At 37.3% G+C, this 20,294-nt stretch overlaps 1 protein-coding gene across 4 annotated transcripts in view; it reads left to right on the forward strand.

The window, feature by feature from the left end:
- The window catches only part of CNKSR2 (connector enhancer of kinase suppressor of Ras 2), a 366,125-nt gene that overhangs the window by 265,791 nt on the left and 80,040 nt on the right, over nucleotides 1-20,294 (forward strand). For all 4 annotated transcript variants that reach the window (XM_077807188.1, XM_077807189.1, XM_077807190.1 and 1 more), the window contains 4 exons: nucleotides 2,493-2,541; nucleotides 3,315-3,487; nucleotides 8,354-8,427; nucleotides 11,975-12,046. In XM_077807188.1, the coding sequence (XP_077663314.1) occupies nucleotides 2,493-2,541; nucleotides 3,315-3,487; nucleotides 8,354-8,427; nucleotides 11,975-12,046 (368 nt within the window). The remainder of the gene's footprint in view (nucleotides 1-2,492; nucleotides 2,542-3,314; nucleotides 3,488-8,353; nucleotides 8,428-11,974; nucleotides 12,047-20,294) is intronic.

A 20,294-nucleotide genomic window follows, 5' to 3' on the forward strand; every position in this document is an offset into this window, starting at 1 on the left:
GGAGCCAGTTTTGTTCTGCATAGAACCAGTCAAACAAATTAAAAACCTAAAATCTAAATAAGAAGGTAAGTTAAGGCCTGATCCAAAGCCCATTGAAGTCAATTGAAAGGCTCCCATTGACTTTAATGGGCTTTGGACCAGGCCCTTAATTATTATCTCATTGAAAGTGCTAATTCAGAACACTGAATTGTAATAAAACCTTCCTGCTTTTCAGTACAATATATTATAGACAAAAATGGCTATTTACTTAAATTAATTTGAGGTGACGAAGATCAGTACCCCTTCGCTAACATCTCCTCCAAAAACACCAAAATTCAGCAAGATGAAAACTCATTTCTGCAGAACACACTTAGATTATACATTCAGACCAGAAGCACTTTTATAGGTTGTGTTTAAAAAACAAAACACCTTTTTTAAGGTATTAAGTACCACTTAGGAGAAAATAAGCAAAACTTCTCCCTTCCAGTTTAGGTGAATTAATGATGAAAACACTTAATACAGAAAAGTCAAATGAAATAAAACAGTGGGTTTTTTGCACTGACAGCTCTTAAGGAATTTTTTTAAATTCTGTATCAAACTGTCTACAGTGAATTAAAGTAAGATTTGCAAAATTGCCTAAATGACTTAGAAATACAAGTCACTTACGCACTTCAGAACATCTCACCCTAAATCTTTCCTTCTAGAGAAATACAGACATATTTAGGCCTATATAAATAGACTCATTGAACTTGATTCAGAATTGGAATTGGTTGCCTTTGATGAGGCTTTGCTAGCTGGGCCCAGTGGAGTAGCACCATTAGAGGAAGGAAAGGGACTAGACACAGTCAATCAGGAGAAGTTGTCCCCACACTTACCACCAAAGGCAGGATGATTTCAAGCAGGGCCCTATGGATTTTTTCCAACATGAAACTCCCGTTATATAATCACTCTTTCAGTCTCCTATATCACCCCACCCAGTCCCATATACTCTGATGCTATCTAGGATCAGACAGGGGTGGAGATAGGGATGATTGGCCTTCCCCAGTGCATTTTCAGGCATCAGGGTCCAGGCCAGCTGCTTAGTTTCATGATGTTACTGTTAATTATTGTGGCAATGTTATTATATGGATTTAATTTGCTGTTTGAGAATTTATCAGAACTTCATAGGAGGAAACCCCTTGGACATGGAGACGGGTTGTCCTTTTCCCATAATGTGAACGTTTGAGCTAAGTCATGACGTATATGCAAGAAGTGAGAAAGAGAAGTTGGGACCTTAAAATAAAGAGAGCTTTGTAACATCACACCCCACCCTGCTGTGGGAAGGTTTGTCTTATTAAGTAGGAGCAGGCTTTAACCCTGTGGGGCCATTAGTATTTTAACTTTGATTTATTTGTAGCTAGTAAGACTAGCAGATGCCTGAAACCTTTGATTTTGATATTGGCTAAATAAAAGTTGAGGTGAGCGGTATTTACACTCAGACTCTCTTCTGTGAATTTTATTGCTGCTACCAACAATATATTAAGCTAAAATACAAGGCAACTAACACTAAAGTGGTGCATGTTTTTTATTATTATGATTATTATTATTATATTTTTCACTCACTGAATAATGGACATTTATTGGATTTGAGTCTTATTGCAGACGTGACCCTGTAGTATAGCTTTTTATCAGTGAGGCCCTAAATACAGAGATAATTCAATTCTGACCTTATTTCTATGCCAATACTTAAAACTGTTTGGGTGTGTCGGCTCTTGGTTACTAGGTTCAGTCAGGACCAGGTAAAGGACATAACTTTGTAAGTCAAGGGTCTTTAGTTGTGGAGCTGTCTCAATCTTCCATATCTTTTGGGACATGATAATAATAAGGCTCATTTATTTCAGCAGATTTCTCCCTGAGTTTTGTTTTTCAATTTTTATCTCTCTTTCCCCATTCCCCGTTGTTTATTAATACATAATACAAAATAGTATAGCAGTCAAAAATTCAAATACTGAAGGCATCTACAAGCAAATCTGCCAACTCCCAGCCAAATCTTTCTAGCACCAGCCGAAAAATATTTTTCATAGTTTCATAAGGCATTGAAATAAAAAAAAAAAGCAAACACATACACTAAAATCAGAAATTAAGATCAGCTATCCAGTGGACCACCAAACAGAACTAAAGGACTTCCTCCACAGGAACACTACCACTCTAAATGAGTGAAAAATGTCCTATTAACACAAAACATAGTGAAAAAAAGAAAGCCTGTTTCTGAGAGAAACTTTAGTTCTAATTGGTGAGTTGATTTTATTGTGCTGTATTGTTTTCCTTCAAGCATTCATGAAAGTCTGAAATAAAATTGTATTTTTCCACTTGTGCTAGAAATCTGCCTAGGACATTTTTTAGATTTCGCATAGTAATGCTTTTGGTGTTCAAAGTTTTGATTGCTATTTTTATAAGAATTTAGGAAGGGTCTGGAACACACTAAGTACACTGTTAGTTTTTCACTGCTTTTCTGTGTCTTCATTTGCTTACAGACCTTTCAGCAGTCTTCTCTACAGCAGAAAACTAAAAAGAAAAACAAAGGTAAGCATTAAATGGGTACTTTTTGAAGTGATGGTAAAAAACAGAAATGTGAATATTACTGTTTAAAATATTGTAGTATTTTACAGGTTGCAGTTTGTTAGCCTGAACCAAATTTATAGTCATCAGTTATCCATATGACAGAACTATCCAACCAGGATTAACAGCCCTTCTCTGATTCAGCACATCTTAACTGTATTCAACATTCTCTTTTACAGAGGTCTGAGCATGTTACTGAATTGCACTATGCAGGGTTTTGTGGGTCTTTCGAATGTTAGTAAAGCTGTACTTTTCAAAGTATTATCCAATATAAACCTATTTTAATCTTTTTAATATATATTTTTAAGCAGCCCTGCCTGTATGTACATTCATGTGTAGCTATTTGTGTGTTTACATATGTTGCCATGAAATGAACTATCAAGATGTACACAAACATATGTACCCACATAACACTGTATTTATATATCTTGTCCTCCTTTCCTATAGAATCCGTCTTGTTGCCTTCATTTATTGCATTTTGTCTTGTGCTCAGATTATAATATCTGTAAGATAAGAGAATATATGTACTTTTTTCTTTTGCCATGCACGCATTTTGTTGCTTGATTAAAAAGAAATAATAATAATGACAAAGAAATTATTATTGAAATGTTTCTGTTAAGTTTGTAAAGATGGATCAGATTTTTAGACAAATTTAGCATTTTGTGTTTGATTGATTAAATGCATAATGTGAAGCCTTTCACGTATACTCATTTCAATTTAACTATTTGCATTTTTAGCTCCAATTCCTGGTAAGAGCAAAAGACGGATTTCCTGTAAAGATCTGGGCCGTGGGGACTGCGAGGGCTGGCTTTGGAAAAAGAAAGATGCCAAGAGTTATTTCTCCCAGAAATGGAAAAAATATTGGTTTGTTCTGAAGGATACTTCTCTATACTGGTATATCAATGAGGAGGTAAGAAATAGGCCCATTCATTGCTCATCCTGTCTAATGCTAATAAGTCTTATACTGTTTTGTTGTCATAATTAGATGGAAGGTCAAATACCATCCTGAAAACAGGTGAGTGATTTTATTCACCCAAATAAACTTTCTTAAATCAGTAAGATTACTTGTATGACTAAAGTCACTCATATGCAGTAGAGTTTGCAGGATTTGCCCTTTAAGGTTTTTTTTTTTTGGAACATAAGGAAGAATGTAACTACTCACCTCTATATTTCTATACCGTTAATAGCGTGTAATAAAGTCATCATTCTCTCTTGACAACAAAACACTAATTTAGAAGAGCAAATCTAGAGTCATTTGTCCCTGTCATGATAACTGAGACTACATTATAGCCATAATTTATGTTGCATTTGGGGTTACCTTATTTAATTGTAATAAGGAATCTGTGGTATTACTTAAATCCACTGTAGTTATGCAAAACGGTCTCAAATTGTGTTCTCTTTTGATACATTGTATCTAATTTGGATTATCGTTTTGAGTCCTTAATTATATACTGATAATGTTGGAAGAGCATCATTAAGCTGCCTAAGACCCTGATCCTGAAAGGGTCCCTCATTTATCTCATTTATTTGCTTCTTTGGAAGAATAATTGTTTTTTAAATCCCTTTTTGGTGGAATGGACTCTTTGCCAGTTGTGTGAAAGATCAGAATTTCTTTTGGAAAATCCAGCTTTTTTCTTAATGGAACTCTTTTTAGGAAACTGAGATAATTTTAAACTCTGATAGACTCTCATGTAGTAAAATATATTTACACCATGTGTCTGAATTAGAGCTGTCAAGCGATTAAAAACAATAATAGAATACTATTTATATAAATATTTTTGGATGTTTTCCACATTTTCAAATATATTGATTTCAATTACAACACAGAATATAAAGTGTACAGTGCTCACAAGTCCACTCGGTCCTACTTCTTGTTCAGCCAATCATTCAGACAAACAAGTTTGTTTACATTTTCAGGAGATAATGCTGCCCACTTCTTGTTTACAATGTCACCTGAAAGTTCGAACAGGCGTTCACATGGCACTGTTGTAGCTGGTGTTGCATGATATTTACGTGCCAGATGCACTAAAGATTCATATGTCCCTTCATGCTTCAACCACCATTCCAGAGGACATGCATCCATGCTGATGATGTGTTCTGCTCGATAACGATCCAAAGCAGTGCAGACCCAACACATGTTCATTTTCATCATCTGAGTCAGATGCCACTAGCAGAAGGTTGATTTTCTTTTTGGGTAGTTCGGGTTCTGTAGTTTCCGAATCAGTATGTTGCTCTTTTAAGACTTCTGAAAGCATGCTCCACACCCTGTCCCAATGAGATTTTGGAAGGCACTTCAGATTCTTAAATCTTGGGTCAAGTGCTATAGCTATCTTTAGAAATCTCACATTGGTACCTTCTTCGAGTTTTGTCAAATCTGCAGTGAAAGTGTTCTTAAAACATACATGCTGGGTCATCATCCGAGACTGCTGTAACATGAAATATATGGCAGAATGCAGGTAAAACACAGAGCAGGAGACATACAATTCTCCCCCAAGGAGTTCAGTCCCAAAATAATTAACTCATTATTTTTTTAACGAGCATCATCAGCACGGAAGCATGTCTTCTAGAATGGTGGCCAAAACATGAAGGGACATACAAATTATTAGCAGATCTGGCATGTAAATACCTTGCAACATAGGCTACAGAAATCCCATGCAAACATCTGTTCCCACTTTCAGGTGACATTGTAAATAAGAAGCGGGCTGCATTTTCTCCCATAAATGTAAACAAACTTATTTCTCGTAGATGTTGGCTGAATAAGAAGTAGGAGTGAATGGACTTGTAGGCTTTAAAGTTTTACATTGTTTTGTTTTTGAGTACAGTTATATAACAAAAAAAATCTACATTTGTAAGTTGCACTTTCACGATAAAGAGATTGCATTACAGTACTTGTATGAGGTGAATTGAAACATACGATTTCTTTTGTTTATCATTTTTACAGTGCAAATATTTGTAATAAAAATAATCTAAAGTGAGTACTGTACACTTTGTATTCTGTGTTGTAATTGAAATCAATATATTTGAAAATGTAGAAAAACATCCAAAATATTTAATACATTTCGATTGGTATTCTGTTGTTTAATAGCGCGAGTAAAACTGCGTTTAATCATGATTAATTTTTTTAATCGTGATTAATTTTTTTGAGTTAATCCCATGAGTTAACTGCGATTAATCAACAGCCCTAGTCTGAATGGTTCCAATTCCTCATCAACGTGTGAGTTCTCAACACTGTGGGGCAGACTTTTTTGTTTATTACTTCATAGAATAATAGAATATCAGGGTTGGAAGGGACCTCAGGAGGTCATCTAGTCCAACCCACTGCTCAAAGCAGGACCAATCCCCAATTTTTGCCCCAGATCCCTAAATGGTCCCCTCAAAGATTGAACTCACAACCCTGGGTTTAGCAGGCTAATGCTCAAACCACGGAGCTATCCCTCCTGCCATACTTGTCTGTATGATGCTTAGTCCTGGGAGGCATTTTGGACATTTAGATTATTCTTGTTATTTAAGACCATTGTGGTTCCAAAGTGTGGTATCTTACTATAAAAAATAAAGAACAAGAATAAGCAATGTGTTCTTTCTTTTGATGTGTAAATATGCTCCTGTGACTAAGATAACTTTACTTTTTCCTCCAAGAAAAGAATGTGCTTAAAGATATCCAGCATTGCAGGATCTGTCCTTTCTATACTTTCCTTCCAAATTATTTCAGTTCTACTTTTCTCTGTACATCTGTGCCTTTAAAAATAAAATAAAAATAAATAAAAAGCCATATAGAAGGACATTCAGAATATTAAAAATAATTTTTGGAGTATCTTTAGTTCTTACATTGAAAATTATTTTAAGGGCTCATCATCAGAGAGCGTACTAGATTGTATGCTCCTTATAATGGCAACCTGATAGCTTCTATTTGTCTGTAAGATTTTATGTATAGTCATAATGCTATGTTATAATGTTATAAATGTTGTTAATAATAAGACCAACCAAGTTTATTATTATACTGTCCTATAGCAATGGAGAAATAAAGGCACCTCAAAGTAATACAGACTCTATGAATCTATTTGAAGTCCCTTTGAGTCCCTTTCTAGTTGGTTTTCTTGCACCAGGATGCAAAAGAGGCAGTTTACTGAATTTAAATGAATACATCCTGTATTCCTGGGAATACCTGTTCCTGTTGTCTTGAGAGAGAGAGAAATGACAGTGTCAAATGATTAAACAAAGGCTTGTTGCATGCTTATGCACTGGTGAATGGTACACTTTTAGAAAAAGGAGAAAGATGTGTGATGTATGTGCTTCTGAAGACATTGCTACAAAAGCATTTTACATAAAGATTGTGTTCCATGATGCCAGAAATCCTTATGTATTTTTCCCCCTTTTGGAGAGGTTGTGACTATCTAATATAATTTAATGGGAGCAATGACAGAGAAAATCTACGAAGCTGGAGCAATACAGTGAAAAATGTTTAAAAGTGGTAGATAGTGTTCTCTGAGAAGTAGAGCAATACCAAAATCTAGACAAATAAATTGACAAGCAGTCCAAGCATTAAAAATGAAAAACAAGTTGCTATGACAATGTGACTATAAATGGGAAACCTAAGCATACGCAGAAACAAATGCAAAGTCCTTTACGTAGGCTAGAAGAACACATATTTGAGTTAGGTGGTGAAAATCAAAAGCATAGATGAAATGAAGACTAAAATTGTCAAAGGCAAAGATAGTTGTCACGGGTGTCAGAGAATGTAAGAGTTCTTTGCATGAACAATAAGAGCAGAGATTACCAAAAACAGTAGTGGAATGTTAATTGCCTGGTACGTGGATTCAAATAAAGGTATATCTCTCAGCCTTCCAAGGACTAAATATGTGACAAAGAACAAAGTGATTGATAGATACATTTTTTTAAAAAAATAGAAAGGGAAGAGCACGAAATTATGTGGATTCATTACTTTAACATATATCTGTTTTCTCTAGTCTCAATTTCATGATTCTATGTTAGTGATGTTAATAATTCACAGTTATAAACAGCACTATAACACAGCCTGTGGGGCTGATGTATTGGTATCCTAAAACAAATGCTGTGCTTTTAAGTTGTGAAAAGTTGAGGACAGGTCAAAGTCCAGTAAAGCTATTCACAATTACCAAGTCTTTAGAGGAGGAGGGAAAGAGGCCAAGATTCCCCCTCTGTCAGTGTAACTGATAAGATATAAGAATAACTGGAGAGAGATCATTCATCTTAGCTGCAACATCGTGTAAAGATGGCAAACACTACACATTTGTATTTTAAAATTGGGTTGATTTACATTACTGTGGGGTTGTTTTGTTCTCATAGTAAATTACAGGTTGAACCTCTCTAGTCTGGCACCCTTGGGACCTGACCGGTGCTGAACCAGAGAATTTGCCGAACCACAGGAGGGCAATGCAGAGTGCCAGTGGGTCTCCATACATGTGGGAAGTAGGGGAGCAGGGGGTGCTGTAGTACCTCCAGGCTTTGCGCCCAGCATGGGCCCCCACCTGGGGGCCCCGCTGCTGGCACACGAAACCTTAAATTAGAGTAAATAAATGAAGACGTGGCACACCACTTCTGAAAGGTTGCCGACCCCTGTTCTAGACTAAGGTCCATGACCTCCCACTCTGGCAATACTCCCATTGATTTGCCAGGAGTACAATAATATGCCATTATGTAGGAAAGTAAGTAAAACTGTCTCTTTGTTTATGTTTAAGTTTTAATGGACTTTTCTCTTAAGCCTCATTAACTTGAGTAACATATAGAACTGTCTTCATAGGATGAAAAAGCAGAGGGATTCATCAGTCTACCTGAATTTAAAATTGATAGAGCCAGCGAGTGCCGCAAGAAATAGTAAGTGTGTTTAAAATCATACAGTGCAATAACAAAAGAAAAGGAGGAAAAAGCAATCTCTTGCTTTCAAGGAGTGAAAGTTTCCTTGTTTATGATAGTCAAATTAGAATGGAAATCATTGTAACGTGATTTGGTTGCATAACACAAATCATGGTAAACAGTCAATATTCCTGTGCTGAGGGGGGAGGCGAGGGGATGTGCATGTGCTTTGAGGGTCCCACCCAAGGACACAATGAGTCTGTTGCAAAAGCCATACAATTTTCAACCATCAGCAAAATTAATTAAAACTAATAGGAATGCTTAGCTCCTTCTCACCCTGTTCCCCAGCTTCACTTTCATTGTCCCTCTTTTTTGTTTTGTGGAGGGACAGATTTAATGGGTTTACAAACACAAATAAGCCTTTTTAAAAAGAAAAGGAGTACTTGTGGCACCTTAGAGACTAACCAATTTATTTGAGCATAAGCTTTCATGAGCTACAGCTCACTTCATCGGATGCATGTTGTGGAAAGTGTAGAAGATCTTATTATATACACACAAAAAGCATGAAAAAATACCTCCTCCCACCCCACTCTCCTGCTGGTAATAGCTTATCTAAAGTGATCACTCTCCTTACAATGTGTATGATAACCAAGTTGGGCCATTTCCAGCACAAATCCAGGTTTTCTCAAACCCCCCCTCCCCCCCCAAAACTCACTCTCCTGCTGGTAATAGCTTATCTAAAGTGACCACTCTCCTTACTAATAGATAAGCTATTACCAGCAGGAGAGTGTGTTTGGGGCGGGGCTGAGAAAACCTGGATTTGTGCTGGAAATGGCCCAACTTGATTATCATACACATTGTAAGGAGAGTGATCACTTTAGATAAGCTATTACCAGCAGGAGAGTGGGGTGGGAGGAGGTATTTTTTCATGCTTTTTGTGTGTATATAATAAGATCTTCTACACTTTCCACAGCATGCATCCGATGAAGTGAGCTGTAGCTCATGAAAGCTTATGCTCAAATAAATTGGTTAGTCTCTAAGGTGCCACAAGTACTCCTTTTCTTTTTGCGAATACAGACTAACACGGCTGTTACTCTGAAACCTTTTTAAAAAGCAAGTGCTGAGAGATGGAGGAGGTGAAATATTACAGAGGTAACACAAAAAAGAAGAGAGGGGTAAAAGGAGGCCTGTTCTTTTTCTAAGTCAGTTATTTACATCCACTAAATCCCTTTGCCGCTGTGGGATTCTATGTTTGAAATAAAAAGTTTTGCTAAAAAAAAAAAATGCTTAGCTGTACAGTAGCTGTACATGGCTTTATTTTAAGAGCTTTTTGCTTTTCCGTAGTTAATTTGTATCTGTATAATTTGTGTCATTGTTTTAAAATAAATAGCAATGTGTTTGAAAAAAGCTAACTCGCGATTTATTATGGCTCTCAACCAAGTGTTTTAAATACAAAGTAAGTGAAAAGATCTTTAGGAGACATGTTGCCAAATCCATGGCCAGACACAAGCCTTATTTTATTCAAAACTAACTAGGAGAGTTTTCTAAGTTTCAACCATCAGCTGACATTGTGGGCTGCCTCTTGAGCAGGGATAACACAATATAGCTCCAGTGAAGTTAATGAAGCTACACTGCTTTACTGTAGCTCGGGATTCAGAGTACCAGCCGTGATAGTCTGTATCCGCAAAAAGAAAAGGAGTACTTGTGGCACCTTAGAGACTAACAAATTTATTACTTTTTTCCTTAGTTAATTATATATCTTTGGCATACATAAGTATCTATCTTGCTGTGCACCTGCGTTCACACATTTTCATTCTTACCACTGAAATCTTTGTGCATTGCTCTGTCACAGGCAAGTGTGTGGTTTGGTTCTTTTGTGTAAAGCTCACCTGGCACCATTGTAATTCTTTCAGCAGACCTCTGTATTTTAGCACATGTGTCACTTTCAAGTTTTTCAAAGAGTGCTTTTGAAACCATGAAAACTGTACCAGATAAGATGTTTAGAGATTAAAACTTGTCATGATGACTTACATGCCCCTTTAAAAAGGATACTAATGTTGTTACCATTAGTTTACAATGCTCTTTAAAGTAAACTGTTCTGTGTAATAGTCTTTAAAAAGGGTAAAAAAATGAAAAAACTTCCACCTGTGGTTTTGGGAGTTTCAGTGTTCAGTCATTGCTCTGTGTTCTTCCACAGATTAAATGCAATGTGGCTCTGCTTCATTTATTTTCTTGTTAGTGAAGCAGCGTCATTGATGATGTCAGTTCATCTCTGAAAACTGCACTTCATTTAAATTATTGTCTCACTCTGAGTCCTGTCGACTGAGTAGCAGAGCACACAAATATGATTAATAAAAAACATCCACTTGAGTGGCAGATAAAAAAAAAGATATTTAGAATCCAGATGACAGATGTTATAACAATTTTAAGATAAGTCAAGTTTTGGGTCTCAACAACTTGATTATATCTTTTTAAACAGAGCAGATGCTGCTCAACATCTGTTCTCGCTTGTGTAATATTATGCTGTGCACTGATGTGTAGAGGAATCCTTTTTGTCTAACATTTACAGATTTCCTTCCCTGACAATGCCTTTCTTCTTCTAATACCTCGGCATATGTCAGAGAAAAGAACAATTGTCTATCAAATTGATCTCCCTTGAAAACAAGGACAATGCACTTAATATACCATACTCTTTGTTTTGTTTTCTTTGACTTTGCTCTGTGTTTTGATGCTATTTTAAAGCAATCTTTAGGAGGCCATTAGTTTTTAAAAACTATTTCTATATTGTACATTACTAATAATTAGCTTTCATAGAATAGTTTTCATATCTAGATCTCCAAGTGCTTCACTACAGCTTTCTGTTTTTGTAGAAAATTCTCTGCACACTTTTTGTTTTAACAAATTGTTTGCAGTAAATAGATGAAATACTATTGAGCTCCAGTGACAACTCATGTTGATTACTTTGGTGGGTGGGAAAGATGACATGCCATTACCCATCATGCTAGATGACCTCGTAAACACCCCGTTGGATTACAACAGCTTGTCAAAAATCAATCCGCACATCACATTTTTCTATTTGACTCCCAGTCGTTAGTGCTGAAGGTGATGCCAAGGGCACAGTAATGTGAAAAGTCAGAGGAACGAGAGCTTTTCTGTTATATCAAATAAACTGTTCAGTCATTTTTCTGTTCAGAAACTCTTTTGACACCTCCACCCACATAAACACAATTGCCTGTTGTATAAACTATTTTAACTGCTTCAGCTTATCCAGATATAACATCTATCATGTTAATAGCTGTTGAACTGTCTTTGTGCATGTTTGAATGCAGATGTTATTTAAAGATAGATGGTCAATAAAGCCTTTTAATCAGTGACAGCTGGATGGATTCCAAAAGTTATAAGGCTGAATTAAAAAAACACACACATGCTTAACCAACCTGAAAGAAAATTAAACACAGTCTCATTTCATTAAGTTATTTGGATTTCTAATTACCTTTATTTTTGAAAAAGATGTTTTGTATAATTATTATTTTTGCACGTTATGTTTTGACTTTTTTCTTTCCAACAGTGCATTCAAAGCCTGCCATCCTAAGATCAAAAGCTTTTACTTTGCTGCTGAACATCTAGATGACATGAACAGGTAATCAAGCCTAATAAAGTATAAAATCATATAGGGAACCATCTCTGAATACAGTGCTTTCCTCTGAAGCCAATGATAACATGTCATATATTTGTTTTCATTAAAGGTTAAGTTTTAGATGGATGAGTGCAAAAGAGCATCTTAATTTTTTGAGAAAAATGTTTTTAATCCCCATCCTCACCTATGGTCATGAACTTTGGGTAATGACCGAAAGGATAAGATCATGGGTACAAGCCGTAGAAATGAGGTTTCCCCGCAGGGTGGCTGGGCTTAATCTCCAAGACAGGGTGAGGAGCTCGACTATTTGGGAGGGCCTCGGAGTAGAGCTTCTTCTCCTCTGGATCAAGAGGAGCCAGTTGAGGTGGTTCGGGCACCTGATAAGGATGCCCCCTAGGAGGCTTCCGTTGGAACTCTATCGGGCACGTCCCATGGGGAAGAGGCCCCCAGGCCTACCCAGGACACACTGGGGAATCCCCCAGGAGGAGCTGGAATCTTGCGGAAGAAAAGGGGGTCTGGTCCTCACTACTCTCCATGCTGCCGCCACGACCCTCACCAGGAAAAGCAGCATTAAGGAGAAAGAAGATATTTTTAATATTAATTTTATGCAAAAATGATCTCCTATTTTGTTGAAACACATCCATAACATGTCAAAAACAAACACACATCTATTATCACCCTTGTGGTGGAACTAATCATGATAAATTTCTGCCCAGAAGGAGGTAGCAAGGAAGTAAAATCAGGCGTTAGAGGTCAATGTTTCTTTGAGCTATGATGATAGTGGTTGTGTTCTCCACTGTGCTTTTCCACTATGGCTGAAGAAACATGAACTCTGCAGGGTGGGTTCTTCAGGAAATACAGCAGGTAATGATGTTTCTGAGAGTGTTGCTTTTGGGCCCAATCCATCAAGGATGCTCAAGTGTCCTCAAGTGGGAGTGTAACTGGCTAAATTCATCCCTGTGCAGAGGGCCAGTACAAGGCTTATTCAACTTAAACCCAGTTTTGAGGGCCTGTGTGCACACCTCTACACAGTGTGAATTTCACATAGAAGGCACTTAGGGTGAGATCCTGGTTCTGTTGAAATCAGTGGCGAAACTCCCATTGACTTCCGTGAGCCCAGGATTCACCCTTAGCACCTTGCAGAGTAGAGCTAACTGTCTGTTCCTTAGTCCAGTTTTGTGATCATATTAAAAATGCTTTAATTTTCAACAGAACTTTAGCAAAATCACTTTTAACTCATCTAGGTGAACTTTATACAAACTCTGGTAACCCCTGTCTGTTCAGGTGTTTGCTACAGCATTTTTTATTTTTCCCAGCATAAAATGGGGTACATTTATTTTGAAAAAATATATTTATGTGGCTTTCATTATATGGTAAAAGAACCTAATTAAAGTTTCCCATCTTAAATTGGTTATCCTGTTCCTGTGGGCTCGTGCTTGCAGGCTCCATTAATCAGTGAAATGGTGAATGTGCTTTTAAAACAAAGAAAAAAGACAACCTTACACAGTCCATATAACTTATTAATAAAATACCTTAGCAGTGATAAGAATGATGATACCTATATTTACCATCTCTAACTGCTTTTAGGTAACAGTCAGTTTCTGGAAACTTTCATTTCTTACTGAGATCTGTTGACCAGAAAATAGATTAAAGTTTTACATTTATGTTTACTTTTACTTAAAATGGATATAGGGTAAAATTTGCAAAAGCACCTAAGTCTCATTTTCAAAATTTGTTTGTAAGATTTTGCTTTTGCTCTTCATTGTGTTACGTAATTCCATCAGGCTAGCCACTAATAATGCACTTTACTATGCACTGAACAAAATACCCTCAGGACTAATGAAATCCTGACCACACTGAAAATACCATGAGTATTAAACATAAGTAAAATCTCTATCAGTAGATCAACACTTGGTATGAAAATATGCCAGGTTTTGGGGGGGGTAAAAATACATAACTGTGCAATAAACAGAAAGTACACACCAGTACTTGGAAAAATGTTTAAATGGGTCTGTGGCTAATCACAGTTAATTTGATTTTTTTTAACCCTACATCATGACTTACATTTTGCCATTTTGGAATGAGTTCTTAGCAGGTCACAAATTCAATAAATAAACAAACACACACACACTGGATCAAAATCTGAAGTAGTGGCCCTACTCCACCAAATATAACTGAGATCAGAATCTGGCCCTGTGATAGTAAAATTGCTCTTTTTTAAAGTATCAAAAAATAATTACCCCTAGTCCCAAGCTCTGGTTCATTTCCAAAAACACTGACTTCACACAATTAACCTTTTTTTTTTTAAAGGTGATTACTAAAGAATAAATCCTTTAAGTTCAGAGACAGCATAACAAAGTATTTAAGAGCACTTGTTACATCCTACTCCAGCCTTACATATATTCACTCAAACTTTAAAAATAGATGGTTGTGACCGGGGTCCCAGTGGAAGCCAGCTATGGTCACTCAGTTAGGGTGAACTGCAAAGATTGGGGCAGACAATCCCCATAAAGCTGGTGGATATTCCAGTACTTAGATTCACCATGCCAAATAACAGTTCCCTTAAAGTGATCCAGCCTCAGGCCTCCATCCATGTACCCACGTCAAATATGATGAAAATTTCTGTAAATCTTATTTCATCATGTAAAAGGAAAGGTTCTACCAATCCCAAAGGATCAGACACATTACCTCCCAGGTTAATGAATGTTTCAGATCTTACCCAAATACATGCTACAGCTAATTCTTATTAACTAAACTAAAATTTATTAAAAAACAAAAGAGAGAGTATGGTTAAAAGACCAATATACATACAGACATTCATTCAGTTCATTGAGGTTCGGATTCATAGCATAGATGGTGAGCTTTGTAATTGCAAAGAGTTCTTTCAGAAATAGTTCATAAGTTATAGTCCAATGTCCAGATCTCATATTCAGGGCATACCAGCATAACTGGGACCTCAGTCTTGTGACTCAAACTTCCCCTGATGAAGCCAAAGCAGATCTGAGATGACAGAATCAGGACCCAACGATCTTTTATACAATTTCATGTCTTTTGACAAGTTGGAGTTTCTCAGGGAACAAAAGGTAATCAGGATGACTTTGAAGGAGGTCCATCACCGGTACTTAGCTATACGAATTAACGTAAGGCTATTTGCTTGTTCCTCCCTCATTCACCTTACATTTCAAAGAGAGATGAATACCGAGATATCCCGGGTTACAATTCATTTAAATGCCAGGATGTTCTTTTGATCTCTGAATTATCAGAATACAGCATAGACGGGGACTGTTGATTACATTGTTAACCCTACTCACATACATGTAAAAACACAAACATTATCTCCCCATATGTCTTTTGAGGGTCATTTAGTTTGCAGGATGTTTAACCCTTTCTAGCCATGTGTCACAACAGTATTAAAATGTTATGAACCATTTTGATTACACAAAATGTTTCCATCATTTTCTGTTCATTTTTATTGTTGGGTTTCTGACAACCACTTTCATTATGCAGTCCTTTCAGCACTGTTTGTACCATGTTACTGGAGGCAGAAGAGAAGGGCAGGAATCTACTAAAAGCATAGCCTCATTGAGAGGGAAATGTGTTTTCCGGTATTTAAATTCCTTCAATAATTATTAATAAAAATAATTATTCGTTATTTCATTGTACTTATGTATACAGAATATAGGAACTATATATGTGTGTGCGCACATACATACCTATGATATGTATGCATTTTAGACGAAATAGTCTTGTTACTGTTCAGATGATCATGTTGATTTTATGAGGCCTAGATTTCCATGTAATGCTGGAAACTTCTGTGTTTTGTGATCATTGTTCTGCTATTTGGTACAGTGAATGTGTATTTCCTAACCTCATCCCTTAGTTAAAGGGACACTGTCTTTCCAAGGCTGGCAAGCTTGGAATTTACCATTCCCTTTCTAAAACATATCTGCTTTTCAAAATGATCAGTGCCATCAACATTAAAATCCCATGTTCTGAGCTGGGAGACATAGAGACAATAAACCTGCAGTGGGAGAGTGTTCAGAGAACCTATTTGCTCATCCCACTGTGTCTCCATTCAACCATCTCCATTTTTGTGAATAGGCAGAGTATTGATATTTATAAGCATCTCCTTTCTAAAGACACCCTTCTGTGAACCGAAACAAAGGCACAAGTCTAATTTCAGTCTGATACCATGAGAACAAAGACTTAGAACATAAGAACAGCCATACTGGGTCAGACCAAAGGTTCATCTAGCCCAGTATCCTGTCTTCTGACAGTGGCCAATGCCAGGTGCCCCAGAGGGAATGAACAGAACAGGTGGTAATCAAGTGATCCATTCCCTGTTGCTCATTCCTAGCTTCAAACAGAGTCTAGGGACACCATCTCTGCCCATCCTGGCTAATAGCCATTGATAGACGTATACTCCATGAATTTATCTAGTTCTTTTTTGAACCCTGTTATAGTCTTGGCCTTCACAATATCCTCTGGCAAAGAGTTCCGTAGGTTGACTATGCGTTGTGTTAAAAAATATTTCCTTTTGTTTCTTTTAAACCTGCTGCCTGTTAATTTCATTTGGTGACCCTAGTTCTTGTGTTATGAGGAGTAAATAACGCTTTCTTATATACTTTCTCCACACCATTCATGATTTTATAGACCTCAGTCATATTCCCCCTTAGTCATCTCTTTTCCAAGCTGAAAAGTTCCAGTCTTATTAATCTCTCCTCATACGGAAACCACTCTAAACCCCTAATCATTTTTGTTGCCCTTTTCTGAACCTTTTCCAATTGCAGTGTATCTTTTTTGAGATGGGGCTGTGATGGGTTTGGTCACAGAAACCCCCTTGGGACTGTCACCTGATGTGCTGAGACTACCTCTGAGCCCGTTTTATCTGCCGGTTTGGGTCTCCAAAACCCTGCCCTGTTGAGACAGACACGCCAGTCTGCTCCAACACAGACCCAGGGTCTGAACCACATGACCCAAAGCTGCAGACTTAACTGAAAACAGCTTAAGAAGTGCTCATGTCTCTAGCACCCAGACACCCAGCTCCCAATGGGATCCAAACCCCAAATAAATCTGTTTTACTCTGTGTAAAGCTTATACAGGGTAAACTCATAAATTATCTGGCCTCTATAACACTGATAGAGAGATATGCACAGCTGTTTGTTCCCCCAGGTATTAATTAATAAGCAAAAGTGATTTTATTAAGTATAAAAAGTAGGATTTAAGTGGCTGCAAGTAATAACAGACAGAACAAAGTAAGTTACCAAGCAAAATAAAACAAAACACAACACGCAAATCTAAGCCTAATACAGTAGGAAACTGACTACAGGTAAATCTCACCCTCAGAGATGTTCCAATAAGCTTCTTTCACAGACTAGACTCCTTCCTAGTCTGGATCCAGTCCTTTTCAGACCAACCTTGTGGCTTATAGCGTTGGTCCAGCAATCACTCACACCCCGTAGTTACAGACCTTTGTTCCAGTTTTTTTCAGGCATCTCTTTGGGGTAGAGAGACCATCTCTTGAGACAGCTGAAGACCAAATGGAGGGGCTTCCAGGGCCTTTTATATTCTCTCTTGTGGGCAGAAACCCCTTTTTCTTTTGTGCATAATCACAGCAACAAGATGGTGTTTGTAGCCATCTGGGCAAGTCACATGTCCATGAATGATTCAGTATTTTGCAGGCCGACAGCATTGTTTACATTTTAGTTTGAACATTCCCAGGAAAGCTCAGATGTGGATTGACGTTTCCCAAAGTCCATTGTCAGTCAAGTGTTTCTTGATTGGGCACTTACTGAGAATAGTCCTTTCTCAAGAAGCTGACCAAATGCTTCACTGAGTCTATTTAGAATCAAACACATTAAGATACAAGTACATAGCCAATATTCATAGCTTCAAATACAAAAATGATACACACATACAAACAGCATAATCATAACCAGCAAATTACAACCTTTCTATAGACACCTTACTTGACCTCCTTTGTACAAGATTTGGTGCGACTATAGGACCTTGGTTGTAACAATGATCTATACAGTCACAGTTCATGTCAATAACATCACGGGCCAACCACATCTGCACACAGTACTCAAGATGTGGGCATACCCTGGATTTATATAGAGGCAATATGATATTTTCTGCCTTATTATCTGTTCCTTTCTTAATGATTCCCAACATTCTGTTCGCTTTTTTGACTGCCACTGCACATTGAGTGAATATTTTCAAAGAACTAACCACAGTGACTCCAAGATCTGTTTCTTGAGTCATAACAGCTAATTTAGACCCCATCATTTTATATGTATAGTTGGGATTATGTTTCCTAATGAGCATTACTTTGCAGTTGTCAACATTGAATTTCATCTGCCATTTTGTTGCCCAGTCACCCAGTTTTGAGAGATCATTTTGTAGCTCTTCACAGTCTGCCTGGGACTTAACTTTCTTGAATAGTTTTGTATCATCTGCAGTATTTGCCACCTCACTATTTACCCCTTTTTCCAGATCATTTATGAATATGTTGAATAGGACTGGTCCCAGTACAGACCCCTGGGGGACACCACTATTTACTTCTTTCCATTCTGAAAACTGGCCATTTATTCCTACCCTTTGTTTTTTATCTTTTAACCAGTTACTTTTCTTAAGAGCCTTAGATGAGGGACCTTGTCAAAGGCTTTCTGAAAATCTAAGTACACCAAATCCCCCTTGTCCACATGCTTGTTGACCCCCTCAAAGAATTCTACAGATTGGTGAGGCGTGATTTCCCTTTACAGAAACTATGTTGACTCTTCCACAACAAATTATGTTCATCTATGTGTCTGACAATTTTGTTCTTGACTATAGTTTCAGTTTGCCCGATACTGAAGTAACACTTACTGGCCTGTAATTGCCGGGACCATCTCTGGAGCACTTTTTAAAAATTGGCGTCACATTAGCTATCCTCCAGTCATTTGGTACAGAAGCTGATTTAAATGATAGGTTACAGACTACAGTTAATAGTTCTGCAATTTCACATTTGAGTTCCTTCATAACTTTTGGGTGAATACCATCTGGTCCTGTTGACTTATTACTGTTTAGTTTATCAGTTTGTTCCAAAACCTCCTCTAATGACACCTCAATCTGGGACAGTTCCTCAGATTTGTCACCTAAAAAGACTGTCTCAGGTTTGGGAATTTCCCTCACATCCGCAGCTTTGAAGACGGATGCAAAGAATTCACTTAGTTTCTCTGCAATGGCCTTATTGTCCTTGAGTGCTCTTTTAGCATCTCAATCGTCCAGTGGCCCCACTCATTATTTAGCAGGCTTCCCGCTTCTGATGTACTTAAAAAAATGTTTGCTATTACTTTTTGAGTCTTTGGCTAGCTGTTCTTCAAATTCTTTTTTGGCCTTCCTAATTATATTTTTACACTTCACCTGCCAGAGTTTATGCTCCTTTCTATTTTCCTCACTAGGATTTAACTTCCACTTTTTTAAAGGCTGCCTTTTTGCCTCTCACTGCTTCTTTTACTTTGTTGTTTAGCCATGGTGGCACGTTTTTGGTTCTCTTACTATATTTTTTAATTTGGGGTACACATATAAGTTGAGCCTCTATTATGGTGTCTTTAAAAAGTTTCCATGCAGCTTGCAGGGATTTCACTTTTGGCACTGTACCTTTTAATTTCTGTTTCACTAACCTCCTCATTTTTGTGTAGTTCCCCTTTCTGAAATTAAACGCTACAGTGTTGGCCTGCTGTGATGTTTTTCCCAACACAGAGATGTTAAACTTAATTATATTACGGTCACTGTTACCTAGGAGTCCAATATTCACCTTTTGGACCAGATCCTGTGCTCCACTTAGGACTAAATCAAGAATTGCCTCTCCTCTTGTGGGTTGCAGGACTAGCTGCTCCAAGAAGCAGTCCTTTAAGGTTCCATTCTTTAAGCCTCCAATAAATGTCTAATAATATGTATAGTTTCTTTAGATTCTGGTTAGAGTACAACTGGTTACCAGTGTCACTTAGATTTTTGGGGCTATCTGGGTTGCAATACAGCGAGCCTATCTTGCAGCTGTGAGCCATGTGATGGGGAGAATTTGACACCTTCCTTTTACCAGAAACATTATATTGCCTCTTATATATGGCAAGGCAGAAAATTATTTTGATGTCTGCCACGGTTATATACAGTATACTCCTGATTATCCGAATAGCACGGGGGACATAGATTTTATTTGGATAATCGGGAGCTCAGATAATAGAGCGAATAGGAGACATTCGGCCTTTTA

This window comes from Eretmochelys imbricata, chromosome 1, assembly GCF_965152235.1.
Source record: "Eretmochelys imbricata isolate rEreImb1 chromosome 1, rEreImb1.hap1, whole genome shotgun sequence".
In the NCBI taxonomy this organism is placed as follows: Eukaryota; Metazoa; Chordata; order Testudines; family Cheloniidae; genus Eretmochelys; species Eretmochelys imbricata.